Below are 27,539 nucleotides of genomic sequence, written 5' to 3' on the forward strand. Positions count from 1 at the left end.
TCTCTACTACTTCTTTATTTTTTAATTCGATATCGAATGAGTGTCATTTCAATCCAAGTGTCAGACAATATTTATTAGTAAAATTTTTGTGGCATTTTTACTGTAAATTAATATGGATTAATCGTTTGGCACTAACCAGTCCCCAGCCAAGACGAACATGGACACACCATAAATTGTTGTAATGACCATTAATGTTTTGTGGCTACTAAATGTTAAATGCCATAAACAGAACAAATTATAAATATTACAAATTTATAGCTTAATTTTCATGGTATGGCGTTGGTGATGATGATGCTGGCAGGACAGGTACAACTTTAAGGCGACACAAATTTGTACAATGTGTTAGTACTACATATTAGTGGTCATACAAAGTGTGTATTTAATTTTACGTACATTACGTACAAGCAGTGTAAAGCAAAAAATTGTGCTTCGTTAATAATAAAAGAGATGTAGGACCAACTATTGATTACGTTACAATACAAACTCATTAACATTTTGCTATTTGAAACATTTCACAATTTAGAAAAAGTTGCATGTTTTATTTGATGTCACTTTTCTTTATACTAAGTACATTTCCTGATAAAATATTTACTAATTGATTTATTCTGATCACTTTTTTACATCTAAACATTTGCCATTAATTAAAAAACAAATAAAAAACTGACAAACAAATACATTTTGATAATAACAAATAACTTTATGTCATTACGTAGACAATTAGCTGTAATTATGTCATTTTTAATTTCCAGCTTATTTATACTTATTTTTTGCTAACTAATTCATTAATTAATTCTATAAAATATTACAATTTTTTTTTTCTTTAAAGAAAATACATATTTAACCGTAAATATACCTTTTTTTAAGGTAAATATGAACATTAGAAAAGTCTCTGAATAGGAACGGTTACGATTAGTAAATTAAACATGTACGTGCAGTGATTATACGTTTCAGTGAATTTTACTTCTTAACTTAATGGGAAAAGTTAAATTTATTATGGTCTTATTTGGGGCATTATCTAACATTGTAAATTGAAATAGTGTTATAGATCATTGAACTCGGTGTTTTACATGATTTCAACGATGTTTATTTTTTATTTTATGAAATGAAAAACAAAACATTATTCACACCATTAATAAAAGCCACCCAATTTCAACCTTCTTGATAGTTTGCGTAAACCAACAGAGATTCACAATCGGTGCTGTTGCAAATTTTTATTTTCAAAATTTGTGAAAAATTATATTGAAATAATGAGGCAGAAATTTGATTTCTAATAACATGGAAATGTTAAGATCCCTCTGCTTTTTATACAAACATTTTACTAAGGTATACAATATGTTGTTATATTGCTGATGATGTTGTCATATCCAACAAATCATCAACCAAAAAAAGTAACAAACAATAAAATCAAATTAAAAACTATAAAATTAAACGAAAAAAAACCAAACATAAACTTTAATTCCCAACACACATTTTGCACATAATTTATGTTGTCTTGATTTTCAGTTTTTCCACATTTCTGTAACCATTTTGGTACGTAAACGTAACACGCAACAAAATTTCCCGCATACATAATTTAAACAGACAGACAGACATACAAACTGAAAACTTAACCCATCAAACTTCAATTCAATGTTTCTTTATTTGGTTTCAGACAAGTTAGCAAAAGTAAAAAAACAAACATTTAAAAACAGCAATAGAAACCATGCACTTTCGCTATCTTTAGTTGAATAAAGCAATAAAAGTATGTATGTTTTCATTTACAGTTTGGAAAAATAAAAATAAAAATATTGCATTTTTATTTCTCAATAGCTACAAGAATTTTTTTGAGAAAATTTTTGATATACTTGGGGTTTCTTCCTATTCAGTTAAACTAGGATTAACTTGCTGTTAGATTAAACTCAAAATTTAGGCGCTCTTTGACCGATTATTGTGTTTTTATACGATACATCATTTTGGTGGAAAGGGGATATTGGGTGATTTTTGTAACGCACAATAATATTGGTCCTATACCCACCTTAAAATACACCAATCGGCTTAGAATCAGCGATGTCGATTTTAGCTTTTAGTCCGTCTGTCTGTCCTTGTTATCAAACTACCGGTCGCAATTTTGATGATAATGCAATGAAATTTTGCACGTGATCTTCTATGGTATCAGAGACGAAGCCTATTAGAAATGGTCCATTATTTCACTTAGCCCCCATGCAACTGAACCCGCCGAATAGGGCTTTTAAATACGTAATTATGTTCTATTCAATACTAGCTTTGATTATCCTAATGAATTTCTTAAATGTCCACAATTTTATTCATTAATAAATGGCTTAAGTACATCTGAGACAAGGTACAATTAAACTTAAAAGCTTTATTATAAAAACTAAATCAAATTTTACTATATTCTGCATTTTGGGTTACGTTTACGATTGAGTTACACAACGATCGAAAAAAGGTATTCCAACAAAAAACTGAATCGTAAGAAAAAGAAGAAGCAATTCCATTTCGTATCAATGCTTTACAATTTGTATATTCTGCGTTACGATCGTACCTACGTTTTTGTAAGTTGTTGTTTATATGGCGGAGAGTTGAATAGAAATGCAGAATAGGGGTCTTATTTTTTATGGATTTAACATCAGTTGACTTTGTTTTACCAACTTTTCAGTGAAAAACAAAAACAATGAACAGCATTTCCGAGATATTTTTTTTTCAATGATATTTTTAAATTATAAAAAAAGAACATATGGTAGATTTTCGAAAGATGGTTTTTAATGGGGACTTGCGTTAAGTGTGGTCTATTCTTTTTAATGCGATCGTTCAATTTTAAAGTTCGCCCCAACCCGAACTTTGTTCGGTTTCCAAAGTTCATTGAACGCGAACTTTCAGTTTATAAATATAAAATAAGTATATTTTCGAAAGAGAGGTTTTAATGGGCACTTGCGTCAATTGTGGTCTAATCTTTCTAACGTGATTCTTATTTAGGGCCATGTTGAAATGTGGATCCCTTTTAAATACTAATCAAACTGTATAAATCAAGAATATTTATGTTTCTTTATCTTCTCCCGTTTAGAAAATATATTACTTTCAAGAGACAGGCCGACCAGATTGTTTTAGAATATGACCCTAAATTATGTATATATTTTTATGGGCTCACGACCAATATTTGTATGTCCCTATAATAGTCTCAAATAAGACTATCGGAAGTATTAGTTAGTTTTAACGGAAACAAAAGATGAAATGTGGACCCGTTTTAAATATTAATCAAACTGTATAAATCAAGAATATTTATGTTTCTTTATCTTCTCCCGTTTAGAAAATATAGTACTTTCAAGAGACAGGCCGACCCTAAATTGTGTATATATTTTTATGGGCTCTCAAATAAGACTATCGGAAGTCTTAGTTAGTTCTAACGGAAACAAAGGATTCACAAGCTTGTTTTATACATTTTTAATGACATGGTCCTAAGGAGTTGTCCGTCTTTTCTCACAAAACGATTCAATTGAAGAATTTAATAAAAAAAAAACAATTTTAAGAAATAAGAAATATATAAATAATTATCGTATCAAACATTCTTTTCTCTCAGACACAAATTTGCTCTCGAAATACAACTTTAAAGCTCCATTTAATTTAATATTGATGAAGACTTATAAAGTGTTAATTCGACTAATGCAAAAGTAATTATTGATCTTTTGATTATTTATATTTTAATTTGAAAACAAACAATTGAAAAAAACCTTTACACCATTATGAGATCATTTCTAAATGTTTAATTTTTAAATAACAAGTTCTTATCTCAAGTAAACATACTTTATAATTGATAATAGTTTAAATGCATTATAACAATTATTATTTGCCCCCAATTGAACGGTATTTAAAAATATGAGTTATACATTAGGGTAATAACAGTTTTGCAAATGTTAAAAGTAAAATAGCAAGGCCTTGTAGATGTGACGAAATACGTATGATCTAAATTACTTCGCGATCGTAAATTAAATTCCTGCACTTACAAATAGCTCTTTTTCTATATGAGCTAAATTAATATTTTGCATAACAGGTTTGCAACATATTTTACATTATCTTATTAGATTATTGTTCTCTATCACAATGTTCCAAAAAAAAAAAAAAAAACAAGAACATAAATTTTACTTCCTGAGAATGACTTCAGATGTAATGAACATCCCTTCAATGACAAGCCTAGTTTAAAATCTTAACTTCTTCATGTTTTTTCTATATATCCATGGAGTAAATTCTACTTCTTTTTCGCTTCTTTGGAAGTTATTTTTATTTATTGGCAAAAAATTTGTGCTGTGATATTTAACCACCCAAGAATAGTTATAACCCTATTATACATTCAAGCGCACCTGTTATATGATTTAAAATTGAATTAAAAATACAACACATGCAGACCAAATACAACAAATAATAGTAATAAATAAGAATACAACAATTTCACCAACAATAATTTAAATTTATTAAAATACTACACTAAACTAACATCAATCATTCCATAAATGTTTGAAAAAAAATATTAAATTTCACCAACGAACAATTTATGAGCCTTTTGATTAGTACGACTTCGAGTGAATATAATGTCAAATATATATTCGTGAACAATAGATAGTAGTATACCTCAAACTAACGAGTGAATTTATTTATTAGTTGACCATTAATCTACAAGTCTTCTGATGACTTCATGCTAAAAAAAAAAATTTTCATTTCGGTTATTTATTCAAATTTGGTGTACAACAACTAGAAAACAAACTAATTTGGGTTTCAAATGTACCAACTGCTTAAACTGCTTTACAAAAAAACACAATCTAGAAAAATACAAAATGTATTTTTTGCAAAAATTTTAAAAAAGTATTGAAGTGAAACTTTAAATTAATATGAGCTCATTCATTCGTTGATATCTGTAATGAATACGTAATAAATTTATTTATTCTTCTCATCATTTAAATTTCAATAAAACTAGTAAGATAACTATTAGAACTAACTATATATAATATATATTCTGCTAAGTAGAACTGGTAAAATAAGACAATTTGAGTACACTTTATTAATTTTAAATAGTTGTCAGATTTTTCAAAAATTAATTTATTAAAATTTAGTAAGTAATGTGATGTATATTGTCTATGAGAGAATTAGTAATTTTTTTGTAAATTTGTTTTTGTTAAGTTGTCCGATGTATTTTGGTTAGGGCCGAATATACATATAACAATAATTAATGTCAGAGCAAATTTGTGCAAAATTTAAGGATTTTAGCTTTATTTTCTTATACTTATATACAAATTTCCGAATCCATTTCATATATGAAGTTAGAAACCTCCTAATTAAAGTCCGCACATTTTCCTCAAAATGTTCGAATAGATAAAGTTATTGGTGAAAAATTTAAAATGAATTGAAAAAGTGTTAGCTCTTACAATTTATCAGATAAACGGATATTTTCAATGACTTATTCAAGACCCAGTAAAACAAAAAACAAAGTACTTTTAAAAGAATAACATTTACAAAAAGTGAACTTTTTTACCTTCTTTGTAAGTGATGTTTATTGACTTCCAAAGAAGCTGAAATAATCCATTTTGTTTATATTAAAAGTATATTTTCTTGTACTGAAATATTTTTAATCAAACTAATTTTATTTTGAGTTCATTGATAAATGCGTGTAATTTATTTATTATTTGTGTCAAATTAGTTGTTCCTAATGACTTCCAAAAAAAGAATATCATAGTTACTTCCTGATAATGACTTCAGATGTAGTGAATTTGGAATCAAATAAGAAGGACAGCCCTCCTTTCTCCAGCAATTCTATGGAGTAAATTCTACTTCTTTGGAAGTTCTTTTTTGTTGCAAACTGGCAGCAAATTTATCTTTATAATTGTGTTTTAAGTCATTAACCAGTATGAACATTAAACTTTTATTAGTAAATGTGATAATACCGTATCAGACTTCTGCTGGTTATGAGCTGTTGTTAAGAAATTAGGAAATAAAAGGCTAGGCTACAAAATGTAAAACATTGCTATATGTAACCCATACAAATTTATATTTTTCGATAAAATTTTTCCTCAATTTCGAGATCTAAATCTAATGGTCAGAACTAAGACAATTGCTTCAGGCTTTAATCTGTTTCCATATCAACTTTTCTTTTTTCTCTTTAATAATTCATCTATTTATTCTCTTGAGAGAGAGAGGGATTGTTTTGCAATGGAGTACAGCGGTGAAGTGGATCCTCATTGTGTATAAACATTCTAACTTAACCCATTTATTTTTTAAACTTTAATTTTGCTTAGCACACGCAGAGAAAAATCATGGTTGGACATGGTTACTATAACTATACTATGTTCTCTTTAACAACATATTGTTATTAAAAAACACAAATAGCTAAATCGACTCAACTAGTGATTCTGAACCAATTGGTATACTTTAAGGTAGAAAAATATTGGTATAATTTAAGTGTAAGACCAATATTTTTGGGTGTTACAAACATCAGCATAAACACATAATATCATACCCACCATATTGGTGTAGGGTATAAATATTTGAATATAAATGTCATATCATGCTAACAGTTCAAATATAGGTTTGTGTAAGTTGCGTAAACCAACAACATACACGTTAAACTATTGTTTACTTTTCTCATTTTAAAAAAATGTTTGCTAAAGTTAATTTTTCATTTAAATTTTATTCTTAATTTATTAAATGCGAAAAAAATGGATTTTAAATTAGTTTTCATAAATTTGAAATTGTAGCTAGATTATTAACTATGTCATATAAGAAGAACTTGTTTAAGATTTTAACACAATTTACTAAATTTTAATGTGTGTCAACAATTTAAACGGCTTAAGTCGAAAATGAAGAAGAATTTGTTAAATGTTATAAAATTGTTAGAAAAATTATATAGATTTATAGAAACATATATAAATTAATTATAGACTTAATATGTTTTGCAATATAGTCACAACTATGTTAATTACTCATGTATTCAGATACATTCTAATAGATTTTTTTTAAATTTTGTTTTTATGTTTCTTCTTCTCTACTACACATTGTTATCAAATTGTTTTCATACCAAACCATTAGATGAAAAAATAATAATGAACACAAGAAAAGAAAACTTTTTTTTTAGAAAAAAAATGCAATTGTCACACTTTTAGTTTGTTGATCTCTGTAAATCTTTCCCCCAAAATCCCTGCCTCTACCATACTATCTCTGCTTCATACTTGAGTCATTATTACTTCATAGTACATGATGCAATATTGCATCTTAATGTTTTTTTAATGTTGGCATTGTCTGTCTGTAACATGAATGTCAATTTGATAAAAAATCAGACAAACATTAAATTGTTTATGACGTCAAAAGAAGGAGAAGAAATTTGTTGATGGTGGTTGCAAAATTACTGGTGACAACTTTGGAAGACAATGCGACAGTTCTAATACAATATATCCAATGATGTCAATAACATTATGTAAGAAAAATCAATAATGTGTGATAATCTTTGTAATAATAAGTTAAAATGTTGGTTTTTTCTTTTCTGGAAATAAAAGATGTGTATACTATCTTTAAATCGTTGTCGTATGTAATCGATTTATAAATCCAGCAAAATAAACGAAGTACTTTTTTAGACCTTTTTCACAATTTAAAATTCAATATGCGTCAAAATAAAGTCTGTGGAGAAGTCATATCCATAAAAAGTCTAGTTTAGTTTTGTGCGTGAAAGGGTTAACTGAATGAATAACTACCAGTTAAACTATAAGTGGGGAATGGTGAAAATGGGCGTAAAAATTTATTATATTTTGAACAAATTTTATTTAGTTGTTTAGTTTTTTTGCAAAACAAAATTCTAATACATACTAAATGTCACATTTTTATTTTTGTTATATTTTACAACTTAATTTTACCAATCATCAGGTGTTTGATAAAAATCAACAAATAAAAAAAATAAAAACAAAATTATTTGTTTTAAAAATAGCAAAAGTTTGCAAATTGTGTTAGAGTATTATTTTAGCAACTCAAAAGAACATGTTTTTCTCATTTACTCGCGAGAGAAAGCAATGAATCATCATTTAAGTAAATTGTAAAAACATTTGCAAATTGCGATAGTTTGGAAATTATAGTAGAGCATGGTCGACCCAGGGATTTTCGTAAGGCCCAGTATAGAATCTTACTAATAGATCAGATCATATTTTTTCATAATATATTCATATATAATTTTATGATAAGTATTCTCCCCTGGGGCATGTTACCTTGATGAAAGACCCTTGGTGTAATGCAATCCCGGGGTAAAGAAGTGCTACCATTATCGTAATCTGTAGGGACTATAAACTGGTGATGTCAAATGTATCCTTGGCCTATTCTTGGAATGGTTTAACATGGGGTCGAACCAGTTGGGTTACAACGGCTGTTCAGTTGCAAGCAGGATTTTCGGGAAGGTGGTGTTCGTTTAAAAGATTCATTCACAGTGAAATATAAATTTTCAGGATAAACCTCAGGACTAGACTTTGGTTTATTAAAATATTAGAATTGAGGTGATAATGCAAGATAAGATTGGGTATGTGTTAGAGTTAGATCGGATACTTGTATCTGATGGAAGAGAGGGATTCTGAATTATTTTTGTTAAAATGTCGAAATGACAGAAGGAGTAACGGTTGAAATGTCGGTAGTGTTTGTTGAGACCTTGTGGAGTATTACCTTAATCTTATATTTTTGGAGACTTTTCTTCATGGTTGAGTGTGCTAGAGTTTACTCTAATCACGCTCAACTAATCACAGTTGTTCCTTGTTGCCACTGAAATTAGTCTGTTAATTAAATATAGAACTGTGTATTTGAACCACCAATAACGATCCCTAGGTACTGTTGCCGAAACAACAGAAGCCATTTCAGTTGGGTGGTTGGTCGACTTTAAGAGGTCCAAGAATGAGTCTTTAGATAACGAGAATGGGTTTTCACCTGATATTGGGTCCGCCACTTCTATTGACTCTAACCACTGATTGCCTTTTCCCTTTGTCGGGGCGATCTTAAGCTCACCTCATTATAGAAACTCACCCAGTTTTTGAAAAAGTCCACTGTAAAATAGGCCAATCGTGATAGGAGTTTGGCATTGATTAAAATAGGTATATGGATGTTATAGATATCAGAACTTCTTTCACTGCTGTTGTGTAGGACATAAAATACAATTAACACAAAAATAAAGTAGTTAAAAAAACGAATTACAAATAAAAACCAAAAAATATAGACAAAAATCTCAATTTAACAAAAATTTTAATGAATTAATTAACCAAAGTGCCCTGACCTTCAAAAAATAATGACAATTATAACCACAACTAAAACACAAAAACTATAAAGAAAGTTTCTACATAAAATGGCACCTTTAACATTAAATAAACTAACACAAGTGAATACACTCCTTTTTAGTCGTCCTGTAATTCTCATATAGTAAAAATAACTAGATAATCGAAAACAAAAAGGAGACACACCTTTGATGTGAACAAAAAAGAAAAACAGCTAAAATAGAATTATGACACAAAGAAACGTTAGAAAATTTACTGTACATACATATATACTTATACAGACAATAATATACTTTAGAAATTTAATATGACATTTGGTAACACGCAATATAAAACAATAAAATATGTATATTTACTGCTAAAGGGTGTGTACAAAAATCTGCAAACTAACTAATAATGGTATGAGAATCTTTCAATTCGAATAAAGCAAATAACAGATTTATTTCCATACATATTTGTTTTTATTAAATATTCATATTTTAAACTTATATGTTAACGATATTGTTGTCTACACCCTGTTTATGTATAGGAGTAAATATAACTCAAACTTAACATTTAAAACAATACATAGATAAATTTACGATTACCAGCAATTTCAACAATAGAAAATGCTGAGAAAAGTAAAATAAAACATGTCTGAGACAGTTAGACAAACAAGAAACACGTTAAAAAGGACATGTCTGCTGTTGATATTTTTTTCTGATAAAAAAGACAATAACAAGTTAAAATGTTTAACATTTCCAGAATATGAACACTTAGACATATGACACATTCCTCCTATTTTCATATGTATCGAAACGAAGAGAAACAGTTGCTTTCTTCTATTCATACTTCATGTATTTCTTAAATGTCAAATACGTAATACCTTTAAATACCTGTTATGCGCAATTCTAAAAATTTTTAATGAATATTTGTTTGGAAATAAGCTCTTTAAATCGAACCAAAATTTTCAAGTAAAAATTCTTAAATAAATTCCTAAAAGAGTTTTGAAAAAATCTTATCACAAGCAAAAAATGAACTTCTAAAAAAGCGAAAAAGAAGTAGAATTTACACCATGGACGTACTGATAAATACCTGAAGAAGTGATGATTTTAACACAGGCTTGTCATAGAAGGGATGTTCTTTTTATTTGATTCCAAATTCCCCACATCTAAAATCATTCTTAGTAAGTAATTTTGATATTCTCTTTTGGAAGTTAAATTGTAGTATTATAGAATAAAACTAATTTGACTTAAATAATATTAACATACATAAACAAATTAATTATATAATTCAAAAAATTTCAGTACAAAAAAATATATCTTCAATTTTAAATAAAATTTGAATATTTTCGCTTCTTTGAAAGTCAAAAAACACCACTTCCACAGAAGTTTAACAAATTCACTTAGTGCTACTTTTGAAGTGGTGATAAATGTTATTCTTTTGGAAGTACTTCGTTTTATTTTTGCTTGAGCTGATGGCTGCAGATGCTACTTTTCTTAGACTTAGAATTTATTCTTAGGTTTATGTTGAAATAAATAAATAAATATTTTTGCTGGGTCTGATTGATTACAAGTCTTCGGCATATCGTTAATAATGAATACTTTGAGAAATACATTGTGAACGTTTTTACACCACTTTAGTGGCAAGGGTATATTAGGTTTGTGCTAATGTTTGTAACGCACATTAATATTGGTTCTTAATATTGGTCCACCTTAAAGTATACCAATTGGCTCAGAATCATTTTCTGAGTATGTTTAGTTATGTCCGTCCGTCAATGTAAACCTTGTAAGCAAACTACAGGTCGCAATTTTGAAGATAATTCAATGAAATTTGGTACTGATATTTTATTGTCCCAGGGACAATTCCTATTGAAAATGGTCCATTATTTCACGAGGTACCCATACAACTGTATCCCTGAATAAGGCTTGTAAACGTTGTAATCAAACTACAGGTCGCAATTTTGGAGATAATTCAATGAAATTTGGCACATGATCTTCTATGGTATTGTAGACGAAGCCCAGCCACCTAGCCCCCATACAACTGAACCCCCGAATAGGTCTTGTAAACCTTGTAATCAAACTACAGGTCGCAATTTTGAAGATAATTCAATAAAATTTGTTAAATGATCTTTTATGGCACCGAAGCCTATCGAAAATGGTTAACATCGGTCCATTATTATTTCACCTATGTCCCAAACATCTGAACCCACAGCATTTCGTACAATGTACGATTTTTTCGTATAAATTAGTCATGAGGTATTTTCAGTGCACATTAATATGAAGTACGGAGGTATTGGGTCAAATAGGTTACCGTAAAGAAACTTAAAATAAGCTTGAAGTTGTCTAGATTTGGTTCTTCGGATTGTAGTAACATAAATCCACTTTTCAAAACGATTTAAGCAATTTAATTTAAAGAAGTTTAGATTCTGAATCAGGGTTTACCTAAAAATGATTCATGGAAGTCTCATTAATAATAAACTTAAACATTATGGGGATAGCACTTTGTGTCGTTGTTTGTAACACTAATAATACTATTACACGAATCTAATCTGGGTTACGACTTTTTTAACTTTTTCTTTGATTTTATACATAATAATTTCAGAACCACCCTAAACTATCTTTACCAAAGAAATTATATTTTAAATTTAAATCTGTATTATTAGTTTCTAAGCAGACACCAAGTTCAAAATATGTAATACAATCATTTTTTAAATACCTTTAAGTTCTAATTGTTGTGGTGGATTTTGTTGTTGCTGTTGTTTTGTATCCAGAATTTGTGGAATTGTTTGTTGTTGCTGTTGTTTTGTATCTATAATCTGTTTGGTTGTTATTTCCTGTTGTTGTTGCTGCTGCTGTTGCAAAATATCCTGTTGTGTTGTAGATGCTGCAGCAATTTTTTGTTCTTGTTGTTGGTGTTGTTGTACTTGTTCTTTAACATGTTGTAAGTCATCATTTGACAATACTGGAACACTTACAGGAACAGGATCTACTGCTACAGTAGCAGATTCCATAACGGAGCTTTTATCCATAACATCCGCCATTATACAAAAGAATTATTATTTTTATCTCTCTTTTTCTTTTCCTTTTACTCACACTCTTTTTCTCTATCTCTAATAATGAGAAGCAACTGTGAGAGTGCACTAAATGTATAACAACGTATGTATGTATGTGAATTTAACGGTATATACAGAATCCTTTGAAAAAATATATGTTGTTGTTAAATAATTTTTCTTTACTTGCTGCTGTTGATGTGTATGTATATGTGAAGAATTTTCCTTTCTATTTTATCTAGAGTAATAATTTTTCTTTAAATTTTTAGGTTTTATTTATTCCTTTTTTATAAAAAAATTATATAATTTTCGTTTAAATTAAATGGAATGATTTTGCACAATATTTGAAAAAACTAAAAAATAAATAGAAATAACACAGTTAATTTAATTTATTTCAAACACTATTATGGGATGCTATTTTCTAAAACAAAAAAAAAAATAAACTCAATAAAAGACCCAAAAATCTAAATGTTTTTTTTTTGCTGGCAAATTAAATTAAAGAAAACACAATATTATTCTATTCCACTTTTAGCCGGTTATCGTATTGTTTTTATTTGATTTTATATTTATTTTCTTTTATAGATTTTTTTTGCTAATTTGCACCTTTTCTATATGGGTTTTAAGTGTTTAAAAGAAATTTTAAATAAGAAAACGCAGTTTGTTTTTTTTTTTTGTTTTATAAAATATACCGTAAATATCTGTAAGGTTTGTTATCTCGCAGTCAACTGATTTTTATATGCAGCACACAGTACGGTTAATTAACGTTGAAAACACTTAACGATTTCTTCCCCTTGTTTCTTTCAACCAACCAAAAGCTTTTGTGTGCTTGATTTGTATTTTTCTCTTACTCAAAGTTGCTTTTCGTAAATGCTTTTTAGTACCACTAACACAAGGGGAAGTTTCTTCATTTGCGCCCTCTATTGCATTAAAATGTTTTAAAAAAATGTGTAACGGATAAATTAATTTAAATTTTCTAAATTTTTATTTTATTAGCGTAATAATGCTGAGTGTTGGGTATAAAGTTACTACATATTTTTAGGCTATTAGTCTTCGTTTCTTAAAGTGCTCGGAGTCATTTGAAGCCATTCGGAGCCCATTTGACCTATTGAGATATCCTTAAAACAATTTCTACCTAGTTGCTCAAAGCGAATTCAATTAGAATCGTTTTGGTCTTTTTAAACCACAGTAAACTAGACGCGATGCACTTCCGATGCATTAAAGTCGATTTTTCCGCGTTAAGCTTAAAGTTAGGGAATTTTTGAGACCCATTTTATAATTATTCCAGAAAAGTTTTTTTGACATATTATGATCAATGTTTGCATTCGCTAATTATAAGCAAATGTTTTAGATGATATAAATTCCGGAAACGTTTGACCCACTCTGCATTCTGTTCATATAGTCCCCTCAACCACTCCAAATGTGGGGTTGGGTCGGAAAAAGCAGCGTAAGATATGAACCATTCGACTCCTTCAGTTTATGGAACCAGAAGGCTAAAAGTACTGGCCCCTAAATTTTTTTTTTGCACTTTGCTCAAAGTTACGGAATTTTTGAGACCCATTTTAAAAATATTTTTTGAAATATTGTATTGTGATTAAGGGAATATTAGCCGGAATCTTTTGACCACCCTTAATTCTGTTCTTCAGTTTCTAGTCCCGAAAGATTAAAATTACTGAGAAAAGCTATATTTCACGGGATCGCATTAACAACAGTTCACTGCTCCACCACATGCAAAAAGAACTTTGATCGCAAAAATAACATTTTTATTTTAAGAATAACTTAAAATTTAAAAATTATTTTGGGACACCGGTGTATACGTTAAGTAGTTAAAGCAGTAATGTGCGTTCAAGTTTTTTTCTGAGAGAGTCCTTATATGGGGTGTAGGGTTAATTATGGACCGATCCTCATAAAATTCGGTAGATACTTATATCGATTTTCAGCGCTGGGCGTAAAATTAATTTTTTGGAGGGGACCATTTGTGATGGTAGGGTCAAAATTTGACCGATTCTGATAAAATTTGAAAGAGAGAATTTGTCTCATATAATACCTATTTATGGGTCATAGCTATACTCGCTTTTTTAAAAGCTTCGGGGAACCATTTGTTTGCGGGATATGCGAAAACGGGGATCGATATTGCCCATTTTCAATACCAAACAAACCTCGCCTATAAAAACTTTTTGTGGAAAATTTCAACTCTCTAGCTCTTTTTGTTCGGACTCTAACGTGCTTTTAAAAGACAGACGGACAAAAATGACTTGATCGACTTAGAATTTACAAAGGGCCCAGAAAATATATATAATTTTGGGTCTATGATCAATATTTTATATGTGTTACAAACGGAATGACAAAATCAATACATTGTGCCATTTTTTTCTTTGATGATGGAATTTTATCTACTTATCGACATATGACAATAGAAGTGCTTAAGGATCTAGAATCTATTTCCGACCTATTTTCATAAAATTTCTTGGAATAAATCAATTTTAAATTTCAAAAATGATTTTCTGAGAAGACGTTATATATAGCCTACTTTTGAATGCAGAACGCTTGATTTAAGTCAGAACAAACGCATAATGTCTTTCGCTATATGGGGATGTACGCTACTTAGACAAATGATTTTTTAGATAACAGAAGTAAAACTTTCGTGACATCTAACATACTACACAAGTATAATTCTATGTAGAACTTAGATGAAAAATAAGCTGAGAGCGATATATCAAAATTTAACCCATTTACAGTGAGAATAGAACTATTCCGTTTTTTTGTCGTTGAAAGAAAAATATTCTTAAAATACTTTCTAATACAGTTAATAGCTTTGATTATTTCCTGCACTATTTATGTTTGTTTTTTTCTATATCAGTTTTTATTTATGGTATTTTAATTTAATTTTAAAAAAATGAACAACAACATAAGTTTTTTAAATTTTTTCTTCTTTTTTTGTGATTTTTTCATATAAGTTTTGTTAAAATTATAATAAAATATTTGTTTCTTAAAATTGTTTTATTTTTTAAAAAATAATAAAAATTATTATATTATTTGCAGATGTTGTTGCAAATTTATTCAGTTTTGTTTTTTTTTAGTTTTTCTTTTTGGTTTTTAATTAATTTAATTAAATTATTAATTAATCGTTACGAGAGAGTGTGTGTGATGAAATAGTTAAATAACATCAATGGAGAATGGTTGTTAGCTACGTCATTTTTAAAGATGTTAAATAAAATTTATAGCTGATCGGGTCTGTCGCACATTCTGGCAAGAAATGCTATAAAAACGAAAAAAGAAAATTCAATTTAATTAGTAAATTTAAAGAGTAAAAAATTTTAAATAATATCATGGAAAACTAATTTGAAAAAATACTAACTACGAAACAAAATTTTCGACAAATAAGGTATATTTAAAAAAGATTCTTGATATCTGACCGATTTTAACAATTATACACGAAAATGATTTCGATTACAAAATTATATTTACTCGACATAAATCTCACCTTAAATTGCAAAAAAAATATGCTTAATGATTTTTAAAACTTACCGTTTAGTCGAAGACGACGGGGTCGCTCATCAATCTTTGGATGAATTCTGTGTTTGGTTGATTTACATTCAAATTGAACATTTAGGTAGTGAAAGGTGCGTAGTGATGGGTATAAAGGTCAAGTTTAGGTGCATTTGGTTTTTGTTGTGTTTTGGATAGTATTGTGTCATGGAGCATAAAGTGCATTGTATTTGGAATAGTGTTTGGTATTTTTTTCAATAAAAAACGTTGATTTTTTGTGACAGTTATAACAGGATAGTGCCAGGTGTTTTCACATAAATAGACACACATTCACATAATAAATTGACATGAAAATAATACAAATAAATGGGAAAAGTACAAATATTAACATTGATCTACATAGACAGAATAACTGTTTATATTTAGAGGGGGGGAAATTATTCCCAATTAACTTACGAGAGTAGGGGATGAAACCATCATCATCCTCAGGGTCCATACAGTCAGCGAAGAGTTCTTCAACTTGTTCATCTTCCAAGTTTTCACCCAAGGAAAGGAGGGCATGTTGCAATTCAGCCAAAAGCATGGTGCCGTTTTCAGCCTTGTCGTACAATTTCAAACATTCAATGAAATCTTCGTAGCAACCTTGATCCTTTTCCTTCTTGACTTGAGAGTAGATGGGAAGGAATTCTTCAATGGTAAGCTTCTTCTCACCGCGCTTCTTGGTGCCACCCATCTTTTCAATCAAGGCCAAAGTGGGGTTCAAGTTCAAAGAACGGAGAGCATCACCTAGATCGACGGCATCAATGCCTTCGTTGGGGCTACCCATAACTTCGAATACGAATTCGACATCTGTTTTAAAGAGGGGGGTAAAAAGAGAGGAGATTGAGTTTGTTATTACGTTTTTTTTGTTGAAATTTACTGGTTGTACTATAGTCAGGAATATGTCCAGAGTTTAATTCGGCAAATAAGTGCTTAGAATGGATATTAAGGATATTGTTCTAAAATGCAGTTACTGCAACCAATATTTATATTTCTAGTGATTAAAATTTTATAAAAAAAAAGCTTTAATTTAAAGTTTAAATCGCATTTAAGTTACTTTAATCGCATTTTGCCTCGTTTGGGAAAAAATTTCTTGCTGCAACCAAGATGTCAAGGAAAAATGGTTTAAGTTATAACCTGCGCTTGATTTGCTTTTAATCGCAGCAACAGAAATTGAGTTTATTTAGTATTTACAATTATAAAACTTATTTGCTGTAATTAAATCACTCTTTTGCTAACAACATTCTAACCTTAAAGTGTTTTTTAAATATTTATTTGGGTTTATTTTCATTTTATCTTTAGGCCTAATATTACAAGATAAGTGGGCGGTAAGACGAGTTATCTGCACTATAAAATTATAGTTTTTGTAAACGCTAAGTTAAAAATTCCGAAAAGTAAATAATTTATATTACGATTTTAAAAAAGTAAAAGAAAGTTTGAGAATTTTTGTTTCAAAAAGTTAATATTCTGGAAATATTTTTGAGTTGTAAAAAAGAATAATTAAAATATTTTATTAAAAATGAAAAAAAAATTCTCAATATTAAAAGTGTTTTGTATAGAAAACTTAAAATTGGAATTTATTATTTCAATACCAATTTTGAAAAATATATTTAATAAAAAAATTTTTATTTGTGATTAAAACTGATTACTTATTTAAAAATTTCAGATATTTTTAGAAAAAATTCTTGACCTATATAAATATAGCAGTTTCTTTGATGTTTTCTTTTCAGATATTTGTAATAGAGGTCAGATCACATGAAATTGAATACATCAAATATTGGATACAATATAAATGTGGGTAAGTGAAAAAAATTATTCAAAGAATTTGATTTTTTTATATTGAAAAATTTTTAAAATTGTTTCATAATATAACAAACAAATAATTTCATTTGAAAATTTATAAAAATAAATTAATTGTTTATATATTTAAACAAACAAAAAATATACATACATTTCTGTACAGCCTCAATTTCTAAAGGAAACTGGGCGTCTTGATATTATGACATAACAACAAATACATTCACGAAATCTGACACCCAAAAATAAATATTCCCAAAATCTGAACACTCTATAGGGTAGTAGTCTACAACTACATATTATTTTCTCTCTATATATCCACCTATATGTATATGTGTGTGTGTATATATATATATATATATAAATAAATATCGCGTTGAAAATCTCTATAACAAAAAAAATTTTTGGTCTTAAGCAACCAACAACAAAATATATAGAAAATCTCGTATATATTTTGCCAAAATTAGACATGCGTTTGTTCAAACGTATCTCGTAGGCTCTTAAGATATATACAAATTTACGAAATACTAACGAAGTCCATAGATCGTTTTTGCGTTATAATAGAGTATATATAGTTTTTGTTCTATATATTTGCATTTATTACTCTTTGGCATTGGTTTGTTGTTTTTGTACACATTTTGTTATTATTTCTTTTTTTAATCGAAACAATTTTGAATTTTAAATGTTTCTCTCACGCTCTTTTCGTTTCGTTATTGTATTCCGTAAATATGAATGAAATTTCGTATTGAGATTATTTTCAATACTCTAGTGTTGTGAACAGTTTTAAAAATAGCTCATTTAATAGCAAACAACTATAAATATTTTAAATAATGTTATATTTTCATTTAAAATATTTTAAAATTTTAGATTTTTTAAGGTTATAAACACTTATAGAAAATTATGTTTTCATTTAGGAATTTTTTATAATTCATTATTTTTTTGTTTTGTTTAAATCACTTTTTTTACTTAAAAACTTTAATAGTTTAGTTTATTATATAATTCCATATCTTTCATACTTTTTTCATTTTTTTCTAAAATTTCCAAACTAAGCACTTGTTTGTTCACTTATAAAAGTAATCTTCTTTTTTTCATTTAAATTTATAATTTTGAGGTTAGATTTTTTTCAAAATATCTCCATTTTAAGCTTGACAGTTAGGTTACATAGTCACAGTTTTTTATAAACGTAATCCTTTTATTCACATTGACTGCATTCAAAATTTAACTTACTTTCAACTTCACGTTTTGGTACATCGGCCTATTTTTTAGAAAATAGAAAAAAAAAAATAATATGAAAAACATTAAAATTTTTTTGATTTAAAATATTAAAAAGAAATTTATTTAAGTTTCAATAAATTGAATCACTTAAAAATTTTCTTTGAAAAATATATTTTTTTTCATTTTTTTTTTAACGGAACGTTTATTTCACTCACCATTTTGACTGTTGGATGAGAAAATACAACTAACTCGCGGATGAGCTCGGTCTCGACTGAACACTTTCCGTCGTTAACAATTTGTAAAGGTAATTCCTAAGGTGGATATCCAAACACAGAAATTTGTATTCGTGTGTGTGTATATGTATAATTAGTTACATATACACTTGCATTATTTTTCAATGTATTGCGTTCGGTACATGCACATTTAAAATTTTAGTATATAGTAAATGGAAATGACGAAATTATAGTATTGGTATTAGTTACGTCCACATCATAGATACAAATACAACCAAATGTTGAAAAATATTTTCTTGTTTAGATCTATGAAATTTACTTTCAAAATTGTTTAAGACAAAAAAACTCGAAAATAAAAAATATCCGAAAATACCCAGTAGTTGTCAGAGTTTTAAAAGAATTTAATTTTGCTAAAAGTTCAATTTTAAAATATTGCAATGGCTGTATGTTGAGATCAGCCTAAAACTTTGGTATTTCTTACTAGAACTTTGCTTCTTAAACGAAATTGGAAAAAATTAAGAAAATTCATTCAGAGAGTTCCCATGAAATGCCTAATTTCAAAACTACTCTAACAATATTAATAATTATTAGTTTAAGTTAAATTTAGATTAAAAAAAATAATCGATGCCAAAATTTTTAAATTGTTTTGAAACATGTAAACATTGTTAGCCGTAAGCACCTTAAAAACATGCATTTCAAAATATTGGTTTCAACGATAATTACTTTTACTTTCTCAATCTCTAAAGAAGACAATACAATTGTGACGGATAGGTTCAATACTGGGGGAACTCTTTACATATGTGTGTAACTCTACAATAATTTGATCATTTATTTGTAATGACCAATTCCTTTGTATTTCCACATTAACAACCATAGATTTTATTGATTTCGACATTCCATATATAACACTTTAAAAAAGTGCTCATAGGCCATAAATAAATGGATCCACATGATTTTTAAATAATTTAGCTATATCAATCCGTCCGTCTGTTGTTGGCAAAATTGCATAAAAAAAGAATTTGGAGGAAGATGTTTGTTATTAAAAATCACTTAATTGGTCCATAATTTCACATAACAAATGTCCTCATAGAAAACTTCTGCCTTTTATAAAGGGTCTTAGTCTTTAAAATTATATCAACTATCTGAAGTTAAAAAAATTAACACGTCACCTTGATGAAAGACCCTCTATCTACTATGCCGGGACTATAAATTGGTGATGGTCAAATGATTTGACATGAAGCCTAACAATCCGGTACTACGGATGGCCAGTTGGCGTAAGACTTTTTCCTGACTGATTAGTTGGTTGAGGTTTCTTTAGGATCCACGTAATGGCTGTGTTTTAAACTTTAATTCGGGAGAAGAGAATGTTGGTTAAAGAACTAATGCACGGTGAAATCTTTAATTCTGGATAAGTTCAGCGCAGTTGCGAGACTGTTACTGTAGAACTAAGCGTAACTGTGGACTGATCGTTGGTAATGAGTGTATATAATACGGGATGTATGGAGGGGTGTAGGACCTAGAGTGAGTGTGTCGGATGAATGAGAAGTGTGTTGGGTTGAATAGTGATGGATAAAATGTATCTAATAAAAATGCTACCATTAAACTTTCCTTCCTTGTCCACGTATGTTCCGGGAAAGTTCTATTCATAACAAAGTCCTCAGCTTATTTCATGTATAGACCGGAAAAACATGTACAAAAATTGCCACCTGCGTGTAAGATACACAAAGGGCGAGTGGTCACAAAAGCTCGCCTAGTGGGTAAAAAAAGAGTGAGGCTGACTCGACAAGTGTTTACTTGATATCTCTACCAAAGTTTATAAAGGACCTCCTTGCCGTAAACATTACTTTTATAAAGACGCCGACAAGTGTTTACGTAAATCACTTGATATCTCTACCAAAGTTTATAAAGGACCTCCTTGCCGTAAACTTTTATAAAGACGCTACGACTATCTCAAAATCTTAGCAAAAATTGCGGAACCTTTTATAATCCCGATATTTTCTGAATATACAATTATATGCAAATTAAAAAGTGATCGTAATTACTTGTGTTTATGTATTTCGGAATTTTAACTCATATCAATAAAATCTTTTCTGTAAAATAAGACTATTAACTTTTAAAAGAATGCATTTTTTGCAATATCTGACAATGGTTCCCATTATCGGTAAATAGAGAAAATGTTGATATTTTCTTCGTTCATTCTATTCTAAGAAGTCAAGCTAACAGTGGCAACAATTCTGAACCAAAATAACAACAAAAACATAAAAACGAACTACGAACAACCGCCTGTTGTTTATAGAGCGAAAGAAGCAACGCAAATTCTATTATTTAGAATTGATCGTAAATCCTCTTCGTATTGTACATTTCGTACACATAATCACAGAGCTATAGATACATATTTTTTTGGGCAACATCATTCCACCTCCACCTTGTGTATGAGTAGTATTCTTTCGTTTTGATTTAGTTTAGTTTTCTAAATTTTTGTTTTTGTTGCCTAATGTTGCCTTGTATTAATCTATTTTTATATATAATTTTTTTCTTACTTGTTTAAATTTCTTTTAAATAATAATATAATTTTTTCTTTAATTTTTTGTTTTTGTGTATGATTTCAGTTTAGCACGTATAGTGTTGAATATCAATTTGAAATATATTTTTGTTTTTATCTGAAAAAAAAATTTTTTTTGAAAATATTTTCGTTTATGGATTTTATGCTATGAGTTGTTGTCTGTATGTTAGTCTGTCTGTCGGTCGGTCATTCGTTTAGTTCCGCCATGTTTGTGTTTATTAGTGAAATTTTTCAATATAAATTTTGAATAAATTTTTGTATGACCCTGCCATTTTTCTTTTATTTTTTTTTTTTGTATGCGTTTGCCAAATAAAATTATTTGAAATTTTTATATAGATTTGTTTGTTTATATTTTTCTTTTAATTTAAATTAAGAATGTGTACTTGTTTTTTAAATATATAAAGTTAATTGTATGTTAATATGTATTTGTGTAATTTGTATCTGGCAACTCTTGTTTGCAATTTTTTTCTTGGTTAAATTCAATCTATTCATATCTTAGGTATTTCGGCCAAAATTAAACTATTAAAAAATACAAACACATATTTACATATTGCATGGGTATGAGAATAAATGTACATACGCTGGTACATAAATAATTATAAAAAGAAATTTATACGAAACAATTTTTAAAATTTATTGTATTAAAAAATTTATTTCCTAATTGTACTTGACCATAATAGTTCAAAATTTAATAGTAATAATTTTTGGCATCAAATTTAAGCAAATGTTTTACAAAAATTAAAGAAATTCACAAACCGGTGAAAAAAAATATTTAAAAAATTATTGATACACAAAAAATGTTAAAATTCTTTAAATTGATTATTGTATTACTGCGGCTTTAACTTCGGTGTTGGAAATTTGTTCCAGTTCAAACCAAAGTAACAAAATGCGTATTGTATTAAAAAAGGGCTTAGATCGATCGAAGACAGACATACGGAAAAATAAATTAAATCGCCAATGTAAAAACTATGGGTTTCACTTATAGGAAATACTTTTTAAGATCTTTAGTCATGAGCTTTTTGAGTCATCAAAACAAATGTTTTGATGAACATAAATTTTAATGCGATTTTTATTTCAAATTCGATCGCTTTCAAATGGCATAAAGTGTAAATTTAAAATCTATACGATTTTTATCAGAAATTATTTTACATTTACCCCCATTATCGTTAGTCCATACTTGGACTAAGGACATAGATAGATAGATAGATAGATAGATAGATAGATAGATAGATAGATAGATAGATAGATAGATAGATAGATAGATAGATAGATAGATAGATAGATAGATAGATAGATAGATAGATAGATAGATAGATAGATAGATAGGTAGATAGATAGATAGATAGATAGATAGATAGATAGATAGATAGATAGATAGGTAGATAGATAGATAGATAGATAGATAGATAGATAGATAGATAGATAGATAGATAGATAGATAGATAGATAGATAGATAGATTGATTGATTGATTGATATATGCACCTAAAATATTAAAAAAAAATGTTTTAAAAAAGAAATCCAAAAAAAGTATATTTTCATTTAAAATTCTCTCAATTCGATTAGTATTTATCTGGTAAATAAATATTTTGACAAATTCATAATTTTGTGTGTCATTTCACTATAATTTTTTTTTAATACATAAATAAAATAATGCAAAAATATTGTAATTAATGGCATAAACTAGACAAGATGGTGTATAAATGATTATTTTTTTTTTGCTTTTATTTTATTGCTCTTACATTTTCTGAAAACCAATTTTTTAAATATATTTATGTGCATACATATATTAGATTTAAAAATATAATAAGGGTTTTCATTTAAACGCTTAAGTTTCCCATTTGTGCAAGTGGGCAAATTTATTCGACTTGTTTCATGAAACCCCTGTTCAAATTCTGTTCAATTACAATATTTATAAACATTTTACAGCAATATGAAACGAAATCAAAAAATAAAAAATAATATATTTTAACAAAAAATTGTACAAAATATGTTAAAATGTGAATATTCAAGTCCATAAATTCAAAAGTGAACAATAAGTGAACATATTTATTTAATGCACAATGAGTTTGCTCAAGTTTGCCAGTCTAAATTGTCGCTCAAACTTATAAGGGTTGTGCAAATCAATTTTCATACAATTCAATTGCGAGGATGGAAACATGCATAGGTTTACGAGTTTTGAACGTTTAAATGAAAACCCTTAATGTTTATTACACGCAGAGAAACAGTGTTATGGCATAGTATCAATTTTAAAATTTTGTATTATAATTAAATACTAGAGTTTGTATATTTCATTATAAATATGTTTATATTTATCCTAGTATTGTTATAACATCATCATATTATAATGAAAACAATACTCGACACAATTCGCAAATTTATATCTGCTTCACAAAAACTTAACTTCTTCTATATAATTTGAAATACTTATACATTCATGGTATTATTCATAAACTGTTATCAAAGGCTTAAAAATCAAATGTTCATCTTATAAACCAAATGAAAATTGTTACACGAAAAAATGACAAAAAAAATTCTTCTCATTCGGTATTAAATACAGTGCGGTCTTGATTTGCGCTACTACCTATTATTGCAACTGTACGATTTGCACAACAGCCTTTTTTAACATTACAGTAGTTTTAATAGAAATGTTTTTTATAAACAAAGTATGCTTTTGATTTATTTTATTTTTATTAACTTTGTTTTTCAGTCTGTGTAATTTAATATGATTTGATCAGTCATTTCCACCTTAAAAAACATTGTATGTCCCGGCCAAAATTATTATAGTAAATATAAAATTATTTTAATAAGAAATATATTACTTTAAAGTTACTTTTATTGATTAATAAATTTATTGTAATTGATTGAATAGAATAATTTTTTAGTGTTCAGAAACTCAGTTTCCTGAATCTTCCAATCTGTGTTACTCAGGAATGTTATTTCCGGAATAACATCACTTCCAAAATACTTGGATCTAACTTCGACGAAAGCCTGGCAGTGGGAAAGAAACTGCTCCAGAGATTCACTGTCCTCTCCACATGCTCTACATACATCTGAATCCACACGTCCAATTTGACATATGTATATGTGCTCGTAATCCTGTGTGTCCACTCAGAATACGTACCATCATACTAATTTCAGTCTTGCTCATTTTGAGAAGATTTTTCGTCTGACTCTCATCAGGGTCACAGATAGGATTTTCGTGGTTTTGCCCACTGTTTCATTGTTCCAACAGGCCTTATGGGATTCTCTCATCCATATTTTTAGTTCCGCATATGTTGCGTCGAATAGTTTTGCGTTTGTCAGGTTAACGAGCTTCCCTTTAAAGCTATTACATTCGCCCTTTCGTTACCGACTACTCCCGAGTGGGCTGATACCCATATGATGTGAACCTTACCTCTGGGAGAGTATTCAGTTAGATCTTTCTTACATCAATTAATTACTTGTTTTTTTAAAGATTTATATGAAATTGTATTGGATTTCAGTGATGTGAACCTTACCTCTGGGAGAGTATTCAGTTAGATATTTCTTACATCAATTAATTACTTGTTTTTTTAAAGATTTATATGAAATTGTATTGGATTTCAGTGGTCGGTTAGTGCAACATTTCGCAAATTGCAACAACCCCGATTTCCTTTCGCTTGTGCAAATCGAGCCCGTACTGTACATAGAATTTTTTAATTGCCGTATTTCACTATTATTACCTCTTTAAAACGTAAAATTCTACATTTCTCAAATTTTGACTTTAAAATCAAAAATTTTTTCTACACAACTGATCTTAGAAAAGATCTTATGATGAGACCGCTATCTTTCAAATGCCTATGTCTTTTTAGTTTGTCCGTTAGGTTTTTGCATAAAGTCTGTACTAATAATATCATATTTTTATGATTCGTAGATTTCAAATTGAATCAACATTCTAAAGTGATCACGTATTTCTAGTTTTCTTTTGATACTTATATATCAAAAAACGTTTCTACTTAAAGCACTACAATATTTACAAAAATAAAATCACCCACGAAATTTTTTTGTTTAAGAATTTATATATAAATTCTACATATTTATTTAAGTATGTATGTAGAAGGAGCACAATAAAATGCGTAATTACAATTTTTTATATAACTTTAGTTTATATAGAAATTCTCTTTTTTGTTCAAAACATTAAAATGCATAAAGGTGAATCTTATATCATTTTTAGATCAAACATTTTCTGTATAGAATATTGATCTATTTATAAAATCTATGACACAGATTTAAAAGTTATACATATAAACAAATATATAATACATATATACATACTAAAATGTAAAAAAGAAAACAAAACATTGATCACTTTTTAGCAGCACAGGAGAACAAATAGATAGACATCTTATGTACATCATGTGTATCTAAAATTTAAAGAAAAAATAAATAGATTAGAATATTTTTTAAAGATCAAGCAATTTTATAGACACCAAGTTTTTTTTTAAGCATATACTATACAAGATCAACAGTGTTTTTTTCTTTATCTTTTATTGATATATATATTTGTACATACATAAATGTCTATTGGTTTATTTTCTAAATGATTTAGAAAATAATTATTTATCATTTTATACCAAACATAGTTCTAGGGAAATTTTTTTTAATTAAATAAATCGGTTCAATAAAATTCATATTATTATGATCCAAGATAAACCCTTTTAAAAAGATTATTTAACCGAAAGCTTTGTAAATAAATTTCAATAATGGCAGTGTTTTTTAGTGTTCTGATTCCGAATATGGAAATAAAAAGTCATATAACCCACCAATTTTCCACATTTAGTCCTTCAGTGTAATTATGTCCAAAATATAAAATTCTGTAATTATACAGAAGTTAGGAATATTGTCTGTCTCTGCCTTTTGACTTGTACTTTAAGTTATAGAAATAAATTCTGTACCGCGCAATATTTTGGTTAAAAAATAATTTAAAATGTTTCTCTACCAGAAAAAAATAAAAAAAAAAATTTACTTTCTCCGTTAATAATTACACCAAAAAATTGCTTGAAAGGTTAACAGTAGCTATCTATTTTTTGAAACATGTTTTTTTACAAATTGATTTTTATAACGTGTTGATTTTCTAAATTCCATGGATTCAAATAAACATAGAAAATAAGAGTAAATATAACAGATGCAAAAAAACACCTGTTGAATGAAATGTTAAAGCATGTCCTTGGATTGTTATCAGCCTTTTAAATTATCAATGAATTAAGAAAACTCGGAAATAAACGATTGTATAGAGTAATAAGTAGATAATATTTAATGAAAACAGCTGTTATGTACATGCTCGTATTTTGGAATAACCTGTTGAATCAGATTATTAAGGAACACGCAGCCTCCCTTTTTTGTTTTGATTCCTGTACATAACATCAACTTTGAAATCTTCTTTTTTTAAACATCTGTTTACAAATTAAAGTAATATTTACCTCTCTTAAATTTCTTACACTATTGCGCACTGCCAATATGTTCTAAAGCAATTAACAATGATATATTTTCTAAAATATAATATGCATATTTACATAAATATTTTATATATTTAATATATTTGCTTATCTTAATTTATTTTATAGCATAACTACTACTTATGTTAAATATTTGTTACAGTTCTTTTAATTAAATATTTGAGTAGTTTCAATTATAATAACATACAGTATATTTCATTGGTTTGGTTTAGTTTTTGATTATTATTAAACATTAGTTGTAGTTTTGAAGTAGTAATAGTATTTATAATATATTAGTTGACGTTTGTTGTTATATGTATGTATTTGTGTTATGTTTTGAAATGTACAATAGTTTGTTAATGTTTCTAACATTCTCTGTTAACGACAGTCTTATTTTTACGTTTGCCATAGATACATACATATATAGAGAAATAGTATGTCTGTGGAA

General features: G+C 28.0%; 2 protein-coding genes across 4 annotated transcripts in view; one reads left to right on the top strand and one right to left on the bottom strand.

Annotated features, from left to right (window-relative positions):
• Nucleotides 1-27,539, top strand: part of LOC111681976 (ras-related C3 botulinum toxin substrate 1) — a 211,839-nt gene that overhangs the window by 183,600 nt on the left and 700 nt on the right. The window contains exon 6 of the transcript XR_006940591.1: nt 17,559-17,626. The gene's annotated coding sequence lies outside the window, so the exon portion shown is untranslated. The remainder of the gene's footprint in view (nt 1-17,558; nt 17,627-27,539) is intronic.
• Nucleotides 15,333-25,973, bottom strand: LOC111681977 (myosin light chain alkali). Of its 3 annotated transcripts, XM_046948899.1 has the most exons (6): nt 25,932-25,973; nt 19,056-19,151; nt 18,853-18,880; nt 16,246-16,638; nt 15,829-15,875; nt 15,333-15,559 (listed from the first exon to the last, which is right to left on the bottom strand). In XM_046948899.1, exons 1-5 carry the CDS (start codon nt 25,956-25,958, stop codon nt 15,832-15,834), a joined length of 588 nt encoding a protein of 195 aa, XP_046804855.1. In that variant the 5' UTR covers nt 25,959-25,973; the 3' UTR covers nt 15,333-15,559; nt 15,829-15,831. The 3 variants fall into 3 exon arrangements, with proteins under 3 accessions (XP_046804855.1, XP_046804856.1, XP_023299654.1); XM_046948900.1 differs by lacking the exon at nt 15,829-15,875; XM_023443886.2 differs by lacking the exon at nt 25,932-25,973 and having other exon boundaries at nt 19,056-19,168.

This window comes from Lucilia cuprina, chromosome 4 (genome assembly GCF_022045245.1).
Source record: "Lucilia cuprina isolate Lc7/37 chromosome 4, ASM2204524v1, whole genome shotgun sequence".
NCBI classification, from domain to species: domain Eukaryota; kingdom Metazoa; phylum Arthropoda; class Insecta; order Diptera; family Calliphoridae; genus Lucilia; species Lucilia cuprina.